At 40.6% G+C, this 18,562-nt stretch overlaps 1 protein-coding gene across 2 annotated transcripts in view; it reads right to left on the bottom strand.

Moving 5' to 3' along the window:
• Positions 1-18,562, bottom strand: part of astn2 (astrotactin 2) — a 327,163-nt gene that overhangs the window by 14,336 nt on the left and 294,265 nt on the right. For both annotated transcript variants that reach the window (XR_003797747.1, XM_029252720.1), the window contains exon 20: positions 15,384-15,525. Coding sequence is in view for 1 of the 2 variants with exons in the window: in XM_029252720.1 (XP_029108553.1) it covers positions 15,384-15,525 (142 nt within the window). In the remaining variant the exon portion in view is untranslated. The remainder of the gene's footprint in view (positions 1-15,383; positions 15,526-18,562) is intronic.

Here is an 18,562-nt window from a genome sequence, read left to right on the forward strand (position 1 = left end):
GGCACCAGTACTACCTGCTGTGTCAACCCGTTGCCCTGCTAATCATGAATACAAATTATCACCTGCCAACAGGGAGTCAGAAAAATTGAGGGAAATACTATAACAGATAATGCAATGGACTCCTGCTGATTAGAGTAATGTAGATTATTCAGAAACTGAAATGGATGGACCAATGACAGATCAGCAGGCAGATAAAGATGTAAGTCCTGTATATATGCAAATTATAAATGCAAAGATTAGATGTCATTAAGGAGCAGACAGACATTTAGAAAGTCTGACAACAGATTAGTAGATAGATGGACAGATACAGGCTGTATATAGATAACGAGGATAAACGGACAGGAGCGGTGTTACATAAGACCAGATAGCATTCAGAGGTCGATGAGAGAGACATCTTGCGCAAAGATGCAAAGTAGAGTTGCTTGGGGTAAGGAACGTGAAGACTCCATTGGCGCTTAGTGTTCCCAGGCTCGGTGAATAATTGGTGCTTGCAAAGATCGCCCCTGGAGAACAAAGGGAGGCCGTCACGGGCCTTGCCAGAGGAAATGTACAAACAAGAGGCTAACATGTTCCTCATCTGTCTCATTCTCTCGCTCATTGCAGCTGCTCCTCATTTTTTCAACTTCTGACTTGGTTGTCTTATTTTCCTTTGCTGGTAACAATCAGCCCCTTGCTTTTTTTCCCCTCCGCAGGCCAGATATTTGACAGCTCACTAAGTCTTACTTGACAATCGTCCAAAAACACTAACTAGCAAAACACGAAATGTAGGGTCAAACGGTTTTTAGTAAATAGCTTCTTTAAGATCAAGGTTTGCTGTGGGTTTCTGAGGAGGAACGATAGCATCAACAGTATGATCCAAAGAATGTTTTACTGTACTGCTCTTCGTTCCAGAAAAAAAAAAAAAAAAAAAAAAATCAGTCCAATAAAGATGCTCCCCTCAGAATTTATTCAATACCACAAAACAGACAGGGTGTTTTGCAACCAATTTTATGAAAAACAAAACAATTTCAGTTGTCTTCAAAGGAAACTGAGAACAACCAGAGGATTTGGCAAATATTTCAACACAGTTAATGTTTGATTAAAAAGTCCCCATATTATATTAACAGTCACATTAATTAATTATATAATACAGCAAAAAATTGTTAGCTCTGGCAAGGAAATCTTTTAATTCTTGCCATATGCATTAGATCTATTTTAGCTACAAGAAAGGATGAATCTGGCAGCTTTTTTACTGTTATGCCACAATGAGTTTGTGGAATGAGAGAAAGAGAAAGACAGGTATTGGAAAATGATAAAAAGTGTAACTGTAATGCGCCACACTTTTGGCATCATGGCATCACAAGTCACAAACGGCTCACAGATGTACTACTTGTTCTCAGACAAAGCAATCACCTAGTCTACAGTGTGAACAGCAGTTTATTATTATTATTATTATTATTATTATTATTATTATTGCAACACTGGGTTACAGCCACATGCAGAATATGGTAACAATACAGAGTAGCACAAAGTGTAATTGCAAGCCTAGATCAAGGAAATCAAATGTTTCATGGAAGTGATCAACAGCCATTATCTAAGTCGGTTGTCCAAGGAACCTATGAGTTGTCATTCAGATTGAATTTTATCAGAGAAAAATTCATTGCTAACATCCTCCATGTATGAAGAGAACTATTAATATAGACCACAGTGCCAAATACTAAATTAAGAATAAATAAAATTGACAAGACTTTAAAAGATTTTACTGAAATTATGAAGACTAATATTTCCTTTAGTATATTTCAGAATAATAAGAGCATTCAGCCTATATAATATCCCAAATGTTAATGTTAAATGGAAATTCAGGTTTTCTTTAACACAGTTAGACAAGAAATAAAATCTATCCTATTGTTAGATAACTTAAAAATGTGACCCACTGAAGTAGAAAAGAGATAAAAAGGAAGAAGTGAAAGAGGAAAAGAAAGATATAAACAGACAGAGATGGCAATGTCACAACAGAATATTCAAAGGCAGACAGTAACAAAACTTGAATAAACAGCAGCATCCCCCTCTTAGAGAACCTGTCAGCAACCACTTATATTTACAAGTGTTGGAAAGGGATGACACCTCCTAACCTAAACATATAATTATACATGACTGACTACCCCTCTCCTCAAGACCCACCCTTAATAGAATACAGAGTGAAGCCCCCTCAAATAATATTACAGGCAGTCCCCGGGTTACGAACGTTGGACTTACGTGAAACCCGTAGTTACAAACCACCCCTCGTAAAGCCTACTATATTAAAAATTTGAGTTACATACAATGATTCGTAATAACAAATGGGCTATACTTTGCGACGCGCATCAAAACATTGGGCTTCTACAGTGATTTGTTGGCTCGTGGGCACATGAGTCCAAGGTAGGACAAAGAATTCCTTCTTTTCAGTCAGACTGTCACGCCCACGACCTCGGCCCATACGTCCGACTGTCTGAAATCAGAGCAGCAGGGTATAAAGAAGCCACATCTGCAAACCCTGGTTGTGGAATCTCATTTGAGAAACCTGTCTCTCTAGTGCTCTCGAGTGAACCCTAGACTACCTACCTGTCCTTCCAAGTCCCTTGTTCTCCTCAATCCCTCGTTCTCGCTTTTGGTATCCATGACTCCCGGCACTTGCATCGTCTCCTCGACTACGACATCAGATTCTCCCCAAGACCTACGTTTGTGCATTGAGCGTCCCACGTCTGTCCCTGACCACAAATCTCATCTGCTCCCTTTGTGTACCATCAATAAAGATCCCGTGATTGAGTCCACACGCACACCTCAGTCTCCTGCCCGCTCAGTATGACACGGACCACGTTGCTGTTAACAGTGTCTTCTGTCTTTGTGTGTGTGTGCGTTTTTGTTTTTACCCTCCTAACCTTGGCACCAAAGAATAAATGTGTTGCAAGTGATGGTGATGCATCCAAGACAAGGAAAACGATCATGATTGAAACTAAAGTGGAAATAATAAAGCGATCGGAAAAATCTAATGCTGGAAAAGTGAACATTAAAGTTCCTTTGTTTCTTATACCTACACACACGCACACACACTCGCTCTCTATTATAAATGCTGTAGTACCATTTATTATTATCTCTTTCTATGTCTTTCTCTATTATACATTTACATTTTCATTTAGCAGAGGCTTTTCTCCAAAGCGACGTACATCTCAGAGAATGCAATTTGTGCATTACATTAGGAAAGAGAGAGACATAGCTGCAGATGTGTGATTCTTCAGTAAAGTTCATTTGTTTCTTTCCACTACATGCACCAGTGTTCATCAGACAAGTAGCTGCATAAAACTCAGATGAATCAGATGAATCCTAGTCACCTTCCTCTAATTTTTTTTAGATAAATACTGTACGTAGTTACATTTATTATTGTTATAATAATGTTATAATATGTTGTTATCATTGTATCATTACAATGTTGTATTATTATCATTACTATATTATTATATTAAAGATGTTTTAGTGTAGTGGGGGGAGCGGTGGCGCAGTGGGTTGGACCAGGTCCTGCTCTCCAGTGGATCTGGGGTTTGAGTCCTGCTTGGGTACCTTGTGACGGACTGGCGTCCCGTCCTGGGTGTGTCCCCTCCCCCTCCAGCCTTATGCCCTGAGTTGCCGGGTTGGGCTCTGGCTCTCAGGGACCCCATATGGGACAAGTGGTTCAGACTGTATGTGTGTGTGTGTTTTAGTGTATCCAGAAGTGTTTCCTTAATGTTTTTTGATGCATAGAAAGGTACACTATATGCTATATACTAAGACAAACATTTGACTAACTGACATTAGACACAACCCTTACCTAACTGTTCTGACTTACATACAAATCTGACTTATAGACAGACTTAAGGACGGAACCCGTTTGTAATCTGGGAACTGCCAATATAAGAAATTAATTAAAGATTTTAAAAAAAAAAAAAACTTGTGAAACACAGGAACCTACACAGAGTTATAAAGCCGTATCTGAATAGAAGGAAAAAAAGTTTTGCTCTCAGTCTCAGTCCTTCATATCAGCCAGGAAAGCAGTGGCAGATGCCCAGCATCAAATAGGTAGATTTTTTTTTCATGGAGACACTTTAGTCGGGCTAGAAAAGCAAGACCTTGGTAGATTTTGAGTTGTTTTAATTCTTTAACCACTTCATCAAATTGGCATCTTTTCCAGATGATTTCAGTTGACAGTTTGGAGTGGAATTGCTTATGGGAATCTTTAACGATGATGTAGCTTTTCTTCTCGATGCCTTCTTTGTCAGAGAGTTGAAATCAGACCAGAATGCTTCTCAGAAGGGGGCTCGGGACGGGAGCTTGGCCAAGGAATTGATACACAAAATGTAGCTCAATAGGAGGCGAATCGGCCAGCAGTCCCACCCAGGAACATGTATCCTCCTGCAGAAATTGTTTAAGAAAGATGTTTTCTTCAGCATTCTCAGAATCTTCAAATTTTTACGATGGTTTTTATATTTCATTTCTTCCAGATTTGGTTGGTACAATCGCTTTCTGCTCCAGTTTGTTTACTTAGATAACTTTGGATTCCACAGTTTCCTGAAATTCGGAGATCCTGTATTCAGCCTCTACAAAATGAGTTTCAGCATTGTTCATGTGATCAGTTAGATAGATGAGTTTTGCTTTCAAAGCTGCCACAGAGGTGAAGAGTTTTTTCTAATTTTTCATTGACAGCATTCATCTGCATTTTTAAGGTGCTTAGCTTAGCTTCCATACCATTGAGTTGATTGAACATCTCAACCATGACGCTGAGATGGGACACTTGACTAGGTGATATCCCTCTCATCCATGCCATCAGATCTACCCCTCAAGGTGAATTGGCACAGCTGGCCGCAGAACGGGCGGCAAAAGCCTCAGTCTCTTCTTCTTTGTCAATAACTTCCAAAGCGTTCATAGCAACCTTCTTCAGTCATGTGGTTTCAACCCGTCTTTTCTCAGTGGACTCCTTAGTTTTATGAGAGTTTGTTGAGGAAGAAATAGAATAACCCTTGTTATTTGAATGAGACATCGGAATTTATTAATTGAGACAATTTAAAATTATCATAGATGGAGAAAAGTTTATAAGCTGTGATTCTCTGGAGTGAAGACAAAATTTTGTGTGGCTAACTGGCCACATGTACTTAGAAGAGCAGGTTTAAACTCTATGCCTATTTTTCCCATGTCACTTCTCCATTTCACCAGAAAGTCAACCATAAATATGGTTCTCTTTATGTTAGTGCATCAGTGGGTGGCATTTGCTAAGCAGAAAGCTATCAAGAAGGGGGCACTGCAACAGGGATAACAGCTGCCTCATGATGTGTGTGGTCCTTGAAATACAAAGTCTTGTAAACCTCTAGGCGCTTTTGAGTAGTACATAGTCCTCTAGTACAGTTGGACATCTCTATTGGGTTGTCAGCACCGACCGGACATCCGCTAAGAAAACACCACGTCCCCACTCTCTCGCTCTCTATTCTGACTGTCTTTAACCCAAACCACCAGACACTGGCAACATTTCCATTGCCCATGACCCCCACCCTAAGCTCCCCATTGACAATAGAACAGCCCTGTAGGAAATGATGAATTCCAGGGTTCATCTTAGAAGGTGGTTGAGATACCATTGTGGGCTACAACCGCTGCAGGCTAAGCAGACTGTGGATCTGTGGCTAAAACCAAAATTATTAATTGGAATTTTTTCCCTTGAGTCGGACATGCAAATTGAACTCAGTTGACCGAGGCTTTCATAAAGCCTTTTCAGCCATATTTCAGAAGTACTCAAAGTAAAAGGTTTATTATTATTAGATATTTCTGTTTTGTGTCTGTAATCTAATTATGTGATGAATTCAGTTGCAAAATATACAATATCAGACACAAGTCCTTCAATTAATCTCTGTTACTTTTGAAGGACTTGATTCCATTCCTTTTTGTTCTAACTTGATGCTAGAACATTTGATAGTTTCCATCTGATAGGTTTTTTAACATTTCCTCAGGTCACATTGCTTTGCAACCCAGAGTATACCCAGAACTCTGACTGGGAGTACAAATGATGAGACTGAGGTTATTATACTCAAAACATATAGTCAGAATATTGGATTCTTTAAAAAAAGACTGTAGTGCTTGGGTTGCATGAAGAACAGACTCAGTCACAGTGACAGTACACATACCCCTTCAATTCTTTCAAAACTAAAGACACAAGTGGAAGTCAGAATGTTCTGGAGGCACCCTAACTATCTGGTCACTATGAGGTCACACATTGACTTAATTGAATTTAAGAACTATTAGTAAGTTTATGACTACACCACTTCTCGTTGACTTCTTACTGACAACTTGTCCTAGACATGCACCTAAAACCATAGAGAAAAGAAACCTGGACAAAACCAAGGAATGATTTTCCTGTCTGCCCCACACAATCCCCAAATGTCTCTGTGGAGGACAGGAGGACAGGAAGCAGCACCTTGCCATGGTGCCATCAAAAGAAAAAAAATGTGATCACCAAAGCAAATAACCACTTCTACAGTTAATACCGAACATGAGCTCAAATTGGGGAAAAATTGTAATATATCAGCTAGCATTGCATCCTCTCACCTCCTGAGCTGTCAGTTCAGATGTAGATTTGAATCAAGTGCACACACACACACATTTTCAGAACCACTTGTCCCATACGGGGTCGCGGGGAACCGGAGCCAACCCGGTAACACAGGGTGTAAGGCTGGAGGGGGAGGGGACACACCCAGAACGGGACACCAGTCCATCACAAGGTACCCCAAGCGGGACTCAAACCCCAGACCCACCGGAGAGCAGGACTGTGGTCCAACCCACTGCGCCACCGCATCCCCTGAATCAAGCACAGTCTGTGTGAATTCTGCATGTTCTGTCCTTGCTCATGTGGGGTTTCCTCTGAGTGCTCTGGTTTCGTCCCACAGTTCAAAAATATTTACTTAAGGTGAAATTGTGACTCTAAGGGACCCTTAGTATGTTAATGTGTGAGTGAATCACTTCCTTGCAATGAACTGACATCCAATCCAGGGTGCATCCTATCTACCACAGTGCCTTGTGTATCCATGATGGACTCTGGACTTCAACTTTGTGTTTAGGCAGCTGTTATTAATGATTCTACCCAAATCATTGGAAGTTGGAAACATATCACAATTCTTTTTTTACCCAGCTGTATAAATGGGTAAATAATTGTAACCTTAACATTGTAAGTCGCTTTGGAGCAGCAGCTAAATGAATAAACATAAATGACATAATGAAGCTGAAAAAGAGAAAGATACAACCTGCAACATGTCTGGCACAGGTTCAGTGTTAAGTATTCCATCCTTCTGTGTTTTATCAAAAATCACATCACACACTTATGTGTTACAACAATTTTAACCCTGAGAGCATAAACAGTACTTTAGCAAAGACGCTAAAAGCTACAGGAAAATGCAAAACTTTTGCCTGCTATGAAGACAACCTTAACATTTTAATATTCAGTTTTATGCTATTTAATTTTTTTTTTCAGTCAGTAGCACAGCATAAAAATAACCTCTTGAAAAAACATGATAGCTTTCATTACACTGAGGAAATATGGATTTAAATCAGTAGAAAATTAATATTAGTTTGATACAAAAGCAAAACTTATGTTTTGTCATGCATAATGGGTATACAACATCTCCATATGGAGCTCACAAGATGAGCAGGTTAATATTTAATTTCCTTTACAATAAAATCTACATTCTTCTATGAGTATGCCAAAGAAACAGGAGGATCCTGCCTCTAGCTCTTAAATGTCCAGTGTACACAGTATGATTTTGATATGTGACTAGAGGTCTTGGACTTCTCTTGCTTTTATTAAATTATAAATACCTGTTTGTATTGTTTTACTGCTGGTCTTGTTTTCACACTGTAAAAGGAGAAAAACTGACTCACAGAACAAAGGAAAATGCATTAAGATTGTGTTGTCAGGTATAATGAAAAACCAGTGAAACTGCTTGAAGTGACCATGTGAATTACAAATAACAAAAATATATCCATGTGAGTAACAAAATTTATCCGAAGCGTCAAAAAACATTTCAAAGTCGTGCATCATGTGAGTAAAGCAGAAGTGCAATAATGTACTGTAGTTCGTGCTAGTGTAACATTAGCTGCCTCCTGTTGGTTTTCGTGTCTTGTATTTGATTTGGTTCAATGCATTTGTGCAGTGGCAGTGCAAGAATGACTGCCAAGCCTCCTCCCTCCTCAACCCATCACAGCACACAATCAACTGTTCTTCTCTTCACTTTGTAAATACAGAAATAATTAATTACACCAAATTGCCTTGTTTATCTTAAATTGTTGTCTGCCCTTATTTATTCAGTGCCTTCCAGGATTATTGGCACCCTTGGTAAAAATGAGCAAAAAAGACTATAAAAAAGTTTTCATTTTTGATTAGCTTGATCTTACACTCAAATTATGACAAATCATCTTTAAGTGTGGCAAAATTAAAAAAAAACTCCTTGCAAAAGGAAAAAAAAAATGTTTTCCTCAAAACACACGGGACAAAATTACTGCCAGTGTAGAAATTATCACTTACTAAATCTAATTAATATATATTTTCATTAATATTTTGCCTTTTAAAAGCACACATGGATCTTAAGAAACTCTTAAGTGGTGATTTTTGACTTTGTTTCCAGAGAGTACACAAATGAAATGAGACAGTTTGTTTACATTTATTCATTTAGCTGACACCTTTCTCCTAAGAAACTTACAACATTAAGATATTTACAATTATTTATCCATTTATACATTTGGGTACTTTTTAATAAAACAGTTTTAAGGTAAGTTCCTTGTTCAAGGGTACTACAGCTGGAAGTGGAGATTGAATCTGTGACCTCTGGGCTTAAAGCTAGTAGCTCTAACCACTACATTACCTGCTGACCCTAATACCTTGGATTTAGATCCCTTGGCCTTCATAAATCAGGCAATGTCTATAAAAAGTAGCTGCACACCTGAAAATCTCCATTTTCATTATTAGAGCAATAACCAAGAAGTGTCAAAGAACTGGAGTTCTGATGAACCTGCCTTTAAGAGAACATACGCCTATTTTGCCTGGACACACAATGAGGAGGAGGGTTCAAGAAGCAAAACAAGAATCACAGTTTCTCCAAAGCTCACAGTTGGACAATTGCAAGTTTATTGCATCCTGAGGTTACCAAGTCTCCAAAACTGCAATTAGATGCCATGTCCATACCAAAAAACTGTTTTGCAGGCTTGTCAGAAGAAAGCCTTTGCTGACATCAAACCACAAACTTAAGCACATGAAGTTTGTTAAATGTTATTGGAATTTTGACTGCAAATGGCTTCTATGGTCAGATGAAACCAAGACAGCTTTTTTTGCAACAAGCACCAGAGGTGCTTTGCCGTAAAATGAATCAAGGTCATGCAGAAAATAACCTAATCACCACTTTAAAGCGTGGTGGTGAATCTTTGCAGGTCTGTTTTTCTTACAAAGGCCCCGGGAATCATGTGAGGATACACGCCTTCCAATATCAAAAGATTTTACATCATAATCAGCTTGCCTCTACCAGGAAGCTGAGACTAGGTTGTGTTTGGATCTTCCAGCAGGGCAATGATCTAAAGCAAACCTCCAAATCCACACAAAAATGGTTGGATAAACACCAAATCGAGCTTTTGCAGAGACCATCCCAGTCCCTGACCCAGTCCCCTGAGCAATTGAAAGCTTACAGAGTGAGCCGAAGTGGACAGTCTACAAAAGAGGTCCGAGGCATCTGAAGGATCTGGACAGATTTGGTGTAGATCCCTTTATGTGTTCTCCCATCTCATCTAGCATTATAAGAAAACACCCAGTGCTGTTATCATGGCAAGCAGACAGTACACAAAATAGTAAATGCAGGGGTTTAAATAACTGTGACACATTTTTGAGAAAAATGTTTCATTCTTTTTGGGGATTTCTATTTCTTCAAATAATTTCACCTCAGTGAGAGGTTAGATTTCTCTCAATCTGAGCGTAAGATCAAATAATGATAAATTAAATTTTTTCCATAGCCTTCTTTCCTAATTTTTACAAAGAGTGCCAATAATTATAGAAAGCACTGTGACTTTCTTTACTGTATGTTCTTTTTTGTCTACTGAATATAAGGAAAATATGATTAGTTTCTGAAATGTACTGCCTATAACAGACCCATTAATGACCTTATTAAGTGTTTGATAATCATTAAGTATTTCACATCTTCCTGAAATCACAGGATGATAGTTATACAGGTGTTTTACAGTATTTTAGTGATATTTCATTAAAATTGGTCTGAGGTTTTTTGATCGCCTGGGAACATTTAATTATTTTTTTTCAGTTAAAATAATAGGAAATAGGCTTTTGTTATGCGAAATTCCAACATTTGCTCCATTTTTGGAAATGGATTTATTTATTGATTTGAGGGATTGCTGTTCTAAAAAACCATGGAAAAAAAAAAAAAACATGGAAGTGATGAATCAAAGAAATGAATCAAATCTCATATTTATGTCTATGAATTGTAGAGTCCATGATCTTAGGCAAAATTCTCTCCCAGCTGGCTCAGGCAACATTTGTGAAAGAGGCTCCGCCAGGAGACTTTGCAACAAAGCCATCGTATTTAAACACCATTTGAGGTTGATCTTCTTGCTCTCAAGTTCCATTTGCCGCTCTTTGTCTACATAAGCACATCAATGTGGCCTTGACTGTCAAGCTGTCAAGGTAAGCTGACTTCCAGTTGAAACATCCCACTCACCTCCAAGGAGCAGGAGAACTGCTGTTGATCCACACTGGATGTTATTGTTCCAAACAAGTGGGGCCATGCTTTAAGAGCTGTTTCAATTCTCCCCTGCACAAAGCACCCCCCCACCCCCCACTGAAGAAAATGTCACATCTGGATTGTTTTATTGTGGTTTAATGGTAAGAAAACAGCTTTTAATACTGGGACAGATTTAGCAATAATATGCCTTGGCCTATGGATTACAGTAACAGTTAAATGAACACTGACGCCTTAGTTTAGGTTGGGGTGACTGCTATTTCCTCCCCCAAGGACATAAACGACTTTCTGGTCACTATTCACAAGTTCTCTACCCACCACTCCACCTGCTGTGTATCAGCTTCCTACAATGGGTTCATTTTAGGGATGAAGAATGGCCCTGCTTGTGACTATGTGTGGTTGGGGAACTGTTCAACTGAAACTTTTCTGTGACAGAATTTCCCTTGCTGCATAGTAAAATTATACCACGCTCCTCTCAAAAGCAAAAATGCTACTATGGGGGGATTAAACTGCGGTTAGCAGCTGTAATGCAATATGTGGTGTGTTGTACTGCTACATGAAATTAATAATTAATAACAGCAGATTAAAGAAGGCAGAAGTAATATTTTGTAAAAAAAAAAACAAATTCTATAGGCTCTTTATTATTGCTGTCATTCACAGATGCAGGAGTATCTTCCTCCACCATCATTTGAATTTGAAAAAAAATCATTGCTAAAATGTTAAATATAGTTCTTCCCAAGCAGCTCCTCTGCACTTCTTTAGACATGGCAAAATTTTTCTTCAGATACGCTAGTCAAAATGATTCAGCAGGCAAGGCCAGCATTACTACTATAAAGCACATGATTTAACAATTGAGTCAGTGAAAGAAGAAACCCTCTTGGACTCCCGGGGATGTTTAGTAACACTCCCTGATCATAGAAGGGCCTTCTGCTTTTCCTCATGTGCCAGTGCTGCCCTTTCGTCTGTACCAAGAGAGTCTCGACTATGGACTCTGATATTCCAAAAAAGTCACTCTTTAACAGGAAACATCTGTTTTCGAAACAGAAGAAAAACACCACAACCAAGAACAACACTGGGATGTGAAAGGATACCCAGGCAAAAAAGTTTGACACAAGCATCATTGTCCTTAGTCAAAGTTGATATTTGTCACGTTACACTAGTCCCATGACGAGTATTTAAATGTTAAAATATGAATATTCTGCCTGATCACGGCCCAATCAGACACTCTGAAGATACAAGACATATGATGGATTTATGTGGCATGTGTACTATAACCATTGATTTGAGTGTTAATGGTGTCTATTCGGGGGGGTGCGGTGGTGCAGTGGGTTGGACCACAGTCCTGCTCTCCAGTGGGTCTGGGGTTCGAGTCCCGCTTGGGGTGCCTTGTGGCGGACTGGCGTCCCGTCCCGGGTGTGTCCCCTTCCCCCTCCGGCCTTATGCCCTGTGTTGCCGGGTAGGCTCCGGTTCCCCGTGACCCCATCTGGGACAAGCGGTTCTGAAAGTGTGTGTGTGTGTGTGTGTGTGTGTGTGTGTGTGTGTGTGTGTGTGTGTGTGTGTGTGTGTGTGTGTGTGTGTGTGTGTGTGTGTGTGTATTCCAGAGGGGGTGCAGTGGGTTGGACTGGGTCCTGCTCTCCAGTGGGTCTGGGGTTCGAGTCCCGCTTGGCATGCCTTGCGATGGACTGGCGTCCCGTCCTGGGTGTGTCCCCTCCCCCTCCAGCCTTAAGCCCTGAGTTGCCAGGTTAGGCTCCGGTTCCCCGTATGGGACAAGTGGTTCAGAAAGTGTGTGTGTGTTTCTTTCCCCTTTATGCACCAATGTTCATCGCACAAGTAGGTGCACAAACCTCAGGATAGACTAATCCTGATCCCCTTCCTACATTTTTTTAAAGGGTACATAAGCATTTAGATATAATACAGGAGCAGCAGCTATGTAAATGCTTATCTGGGTATGGGGAAAGGAATGGTGTACGGGCAAACTGTGAACGGCTGCAAATCCCTCCCTGCAAGGAAGTGCATGGGATTGGAACCATGTTAGAACAAGCTATTTCTGGGGTGATGGCGGGCAAAGAGAAAAATGGTATGACATTCTGGTCAAAGGGCACCTGTGATAGCAGCTCTTGTCCGATTCACAGGGCGTGAAGGCAACCGTTTTCAGCTGTTTTGAGAAACAACTGCAGTGAGGAGGTCAGATGTTCTGTCTGTGTCTCCGGGGATATCAGACAAAGGTTTGAAGTGAAAGAAACAGCACATTCTCTCTGTATACAACCCCTTGCAGCACCTGTCAGATCTTACTGTTAGAGAAAGAGTACATCCAATACCAATGAAATGTTTGGGTTCATCTACTTGAAAACAAACTTCTCTGGGTCAAGAAACAAAGAGACTGGATGCTTAAGACTAATGTCTTAAATAGTGACATATTTGGGTCCATCTTCCTAATAGGTCATATATTGGTAAGAGCATGAGTTGTGCCTCTGCGGTTCCCTCTGCCCAGCAGTATGGTGGTGTGGGACTGCTTTGCTGGTGACACAGTTGGCTATCTATACCAAGTTCATGGCAGTCTCAGAAAGCGTGGCTATCATATCACACCTTGGAGGTATGGTATTCTACCAGGGTTAGACCTAGTTAGGCAGTCCATCATTGTTAACAAGCCAAAACACATCTCAAAAGGTCTTCAAGAACTAACTGGAGAAGAAGGAAAGTGAAATACATCTGAAACTAATGAGGTTGTCAGTTGTAAAGTAAATAAAATAAAATAATAAGAACTGTTTGTTTGTCCTGAGCAGGATCGTTGTGAATATCCTGGGGGCATTGGTTGCAAGGCTGAGGGGGATACACCTGCACAGGGCACAAGTCTATTGCAGAGTGGGCAAACACACACTCACTCACCATGGGTAATTTAGCATCACCAATCCACCTGTACCACATGTCTTTGGACTGTGGGAGGAAATCACAGCACAGAGAGGAAACCCATGCAGATATGGGGAAAACATACAAACTCGACACTGACTGAGCAGGGATCAAACCCATGTTCTCTTGCACCACCCAGGCACTGTGAGATAGCAGTGCTTCTTTCTGTGCCACCATGCCCCCTCAACAAAAAAAAAAAAAAAAAAAAAAAAAAAAAAAGAAAATAAATAAATAAATAAATAAATCAAACTTGTTTCCTGCAAGCGTACCGAAACCTCTGACTAGTCCTCCATATCTAGCACTGGAAAATATGCAGTGGCTTCCCTGTCACTGTTGGTTCATAGGCAACAAACAGATTACCTTCATAACCAAGAACACCCAGCTTTTCCATTTACACAGTGACACTAGGCCACATTTTTCTATTATACTCTAGATTAATTCCTTCCTTCATAAAGCATGGTTGACTCACTCTCAGCATGTTATTCATCTTCATCTCATTTTGAAACATGTGGTCCAGGACATGAAAGCTTCAGTCTGTGAGATGTGTGACAGCATGCTCTGAGCATGGAGGCTTTCCTCCTCCCAGCCACTTCCCCAAACGCCAAGTCACGGAAAATACACGGGTTCTCTAGGACCACCTGGAGAACCGCCTACGGCTTTTTCTTCCGTCAAAACGGAGTAATCCAAAGGACATCCTCGTGGAAGAGTGGCTACTCCCTGAACGACAATTCCAGACCCTTGCTGACCTTATGATACATGGTCCAGATGTTGGTCTCACTGCCTGAGGAGAACCAGCAGCCCGTAAAGATACATTCTGCTGGTGTCTGATCACTAGCTGTACAACTTAATCTTCTTCTGCTCTCGGTGGCTTTTATCAGAGAGACCCATATTGAACCTAAAGTACCATTCAAAAGTTTGAATCCCCTTCCTGAAAATTAATTTCTGTTTCCGAGGCATTCAATTAATAATTTTGATCGGGAAATTAGCTGCCATGTCTTCCCAGCTCTTCTGTAGCGAGATGCAGGACACTTTGCTTTCATTCTTCTGTCCAGCTCCACCCATACAGGTATTGCTCATTTTGCCGAGGTGCACTCAGACGTTTCACTTTTACTGCATGGAAAAGTGCTTCTAACCGTCCTGTAAGGGTCATGTGACAATGCTTCGCAAAAGCGCCGTGTCACTACATCTTCAATCAGCTAAAGAATGCATAACTTTCATCGACAAGTCTTGAAGTACTTTCCCCTCCTTTGTACAATTTAAACAATGTTGATCTTTGGAAGGAAATTAAGAATGGTTTGCTGAGTGTACCGAAAATTAAGATAATCACCATCCACATGGAGTCATTCCAGCATCTGGGACAGTAATGAAGCCAATCTTTCACTGGTGGGCCTCCACCTTCACAATGCCATTTTCTCTTCACTCTCATCTGCCAAATCTAATCCGTCACGCTGCTTTGCTTTCATTAGCGCGGTGTTTTTCCAACTTCACAGAACGGGGGCCAAGGTGAACATCATTTCGCAAAACAACCGATAGCCCTTTCCCTTACTTAGTTAATGCATCCAATCTGTCAAAAAGACAATTGCCAGTTGCACTTCTGAAATGAAAGGATGAAATGGGGGTATGCATTTGTGTTGAAGCAAGCATGTGAACTTTGACTCTGCCGGCTGCCAGGTGAACGAGCTGGACGGGCAACTGTGAAGGATAGATGTGGATTCTTACTTATAAAGGCTGTCTGACTCTAGGCACTTGAAGATCAGCGTGTAGACAGAGCCATGGGGGTGCTCGTTGTTACGTCTCCCTGGCACCACGCATGAGGACCCCAACCCTGACAGCAGGTCATCGACGAAACTCAACACCTCCCCTGGGCAGAAAGAAAATAGGGAGACAGCAGACATACAAGTGAACATTAAATCTCTTACACTTTCATCCTTGTCTGCATGGGAACATTGTACATTCTCACACTGTCTTCCTCATTGGTCAGTCCAGCAGGAGGCATCATCATTAAAACTTTGAATTTCACGCAAGTAGGGTAAATTCAGTTCCAAGCGAGGTATTCATCATTCCTTTAGGAAGGAAACTTTATGGTTTATATATATATATATATATATATAAACAATGAAAAAAGGAAGGACACTTAGCTGGAACTGCTTCAGGAAATATGCTCTTGCAAAACTCTATACCACTGGAGTTGCCAGTAATAGTACTTCTGACTACATAATTATAATAACACCTATCCTAGTTTTAGGACTTAGTGAGCTGATGATGTCCTCCTGCTCTGCACTTACGAAGCTGTTCTGTGTGGTTCAGGGACTATTCCAGCAACGAAAGATCAGCTGACCCAAAACAGGATTGTACTTTGCTAAAAAAGATAGAAACATTCTGTGTTCCACTTCTCGCAAGTACATTTTCAAAAGTAAAAGCACATTTATCACTCAAAATTGCACACCATGGAAATTAAAGCTGCGTAAATCTACACTTTTAAAATGACGTTCTCTCCACACATTGATCACAATGTTCAGCGCAGAGATCTTGAGCTGCTCTACATCGTTCATAAAAGCACCCGTCGATGACGCACTCGGTCGACACGGACGGGTACAAAAACTGCTCCTAGCACTCAACGGTCATGGGATGGGGTAAGGGCTGTCAAAATAGTTTAATGTATTTCGGTTTGTGGACTCCAAACTATTTCTGGGAGACAGAGAACAGAGCTTAGCATCAGCTTATGACATATAAACACATGAAACATTGTCTACGTTGAGCTGTGCGGGGGGGAGGCAGATGGAGGGCTTGCTTGAGAGGGCTACAAAAACAACTCAAGCGAAAGAGCGATTTGACATTTTCCTAGAAAGAGGTCTCTGTGTAAATGAAGCTTCCCGCACACATTCCAACTTAAATCCTTTGGTGCCAAGGTTTTGTTTTTTTCCTTCCCTAATTTACTATGGCTCCAACTGTCCACTGGGCTCTGCCAGTGGTTCCGAACCTGAGTACTGCAGGCCTGGGGTCTTTCTCAATCCCTCGTCAGAAGATACAGGACATATGGGAAAGACGGTCTACTCACAGATTTATGGTTAGACCCATGGTCATTTTCATTAGCATAATTGGGTCTAACTGGGCTGGCACTTCAGCACCTGGCTCCATAACTGCAGAAACTACCAACTAAACGGGGCTCAACACAAGTCAGTAAACCAAAACTTTGAATAAGTCCCTATCCATTCCCCCTTTTCCTCTTCATTTCCCTTCAAAGAATATGACATAACCTACAGTCTTCCCAACAGCTCACTTTTACTCTAGCAATTTAGATAATTTATGCTACTCCAAGGTAAAACAGCCCATTTTTTTTGTCTAGGATTTGAGCTTTCCAACATTTTGCCAAAAACCCTTACCCACCACATAAGTTGTTCAATCCTGAAAGCTATTAATATCAATCTAATACTGCAGATACCTCTGACGTAAGAACTAACCTCTTTCCCTCATCTGTCTAAATCCTGGTACTTAAGATTCTTATTCAGATTAACGTTATTCTCGTTACTATTGTAACGGAGAAAACACAGGCTAGACAACACTTAAGGGTTGCTAGGCTCCTGCTTCTGACTAATGGTAGCATCCTTCTGGGAACAGTGGAGTTTAATAAACTGTCCATCTCGATGGCAAAACTTTCGAGGTAAAACTTTTCCTAACATTAAAACTGATTATTGAAAATGCACGTATAGTCCATTAGCATTATCGATGCCATAAAAGTATGTTTATTTAACACATATTCCAAACAAAAACTTTCCACTTTGACAGTGTGCGGGACTAGATAAAACAGTAAATTCACTGCTTTAATTTTTTTTTTTTTTTTTTTTTAATTCCGGAAAGGTTGTGTTTACATGTCTGCAATTGTTCTGGGCATAATTTATTGGGAGGCCGTGTTATTGAAGCAGCTCGCATTTTCTTAACAGCACGGTTTGCCTTTGATCTTCTCAGGCAATGCTCTCCTGTCTGAAAGCGAGGGGCAGGAGTTCTGTAAACATCCACGTTATGATTTCACCGTATGTGTGGCCTTGGCTTGCGTTCGGCAGGGATCTGGAGAATTTATGGAACAGATCTACAACTCGTTTGCGGGGGCTGTGCTTTTAATTGGTCCCTTTTTTCTATTTTTACTTTCATTTGTTTCGAAGACGACAGCATGTTTATGCTAACTGAAAAGTCTGGTTACACTAACCGAAAAGTTATCTGCTGTTTGCTCCGAAGTAGGACTACTATGCCACATCAAGTCGGGTGGCAGAGTAAATTATCTCCTTTCACACCTCGGTAGACATGCATCGCTCCTGTTTAGACAGCTGTTTTATCTAAGCAGATATTGTGCGGCACAGTGCAATTCAGATTTAGAACGATAGCCCGTAAACTCCTCAGGAGTTCCCCGCTCGCAAGTGCAAGTAAGTAAGGATGGCAGGTGAAAACCCACCACAAATTTGATGGAGTCCGTGGAGACCTCCTGACACAAATAAAAGAGATTTCAAATTAGGACTTTTTCTGGCAAGGCTCAGAACTGACCAGAATCCACAACTGTCATGATCGCATCGTTTTTGCTGGGTCCGAATGCGCGGCACATGACAGCGGAGGCGAGGGTTAGGGAGACATGGGGTTGCCATTTAAAATTTAAGCTTTTTACTTTTTGGAACACCTTTGGAAGAGAAATAACATCGTTCTGTGTTTTGAAAATGAGAACAAATCAAAAGTTTGATGAGTGACTCCTCAGTGATGTCTTGGGGTGGATTTCTGGTGGCTTAACACTCCCTGAAAAAAAAAAAAAGAAAACCAAATAAATAAATAAAGAAATAAATAAATAAGAGAAAAAAACCAGAGAATAACCATATGTTAGCGGAATGCTTTCCCTCCAAAACGCCCATCCTGGC

The sequence above is a fragment of the Scleropages formosus genome, chromosome 6, assembly GCF_900964775.1.
Source record: "Scleropages formosus chromosome 6, fSclFor1.1, whole genome shotgun sequence".
Classification (NCBI taxonomy): domain Eukaryota; kingdom Metazoa; phylum Chordata; class Actinopteri; order Osteoglossiformes; family Osteoglossidae; genus Scleropages; species Scleropages formosus.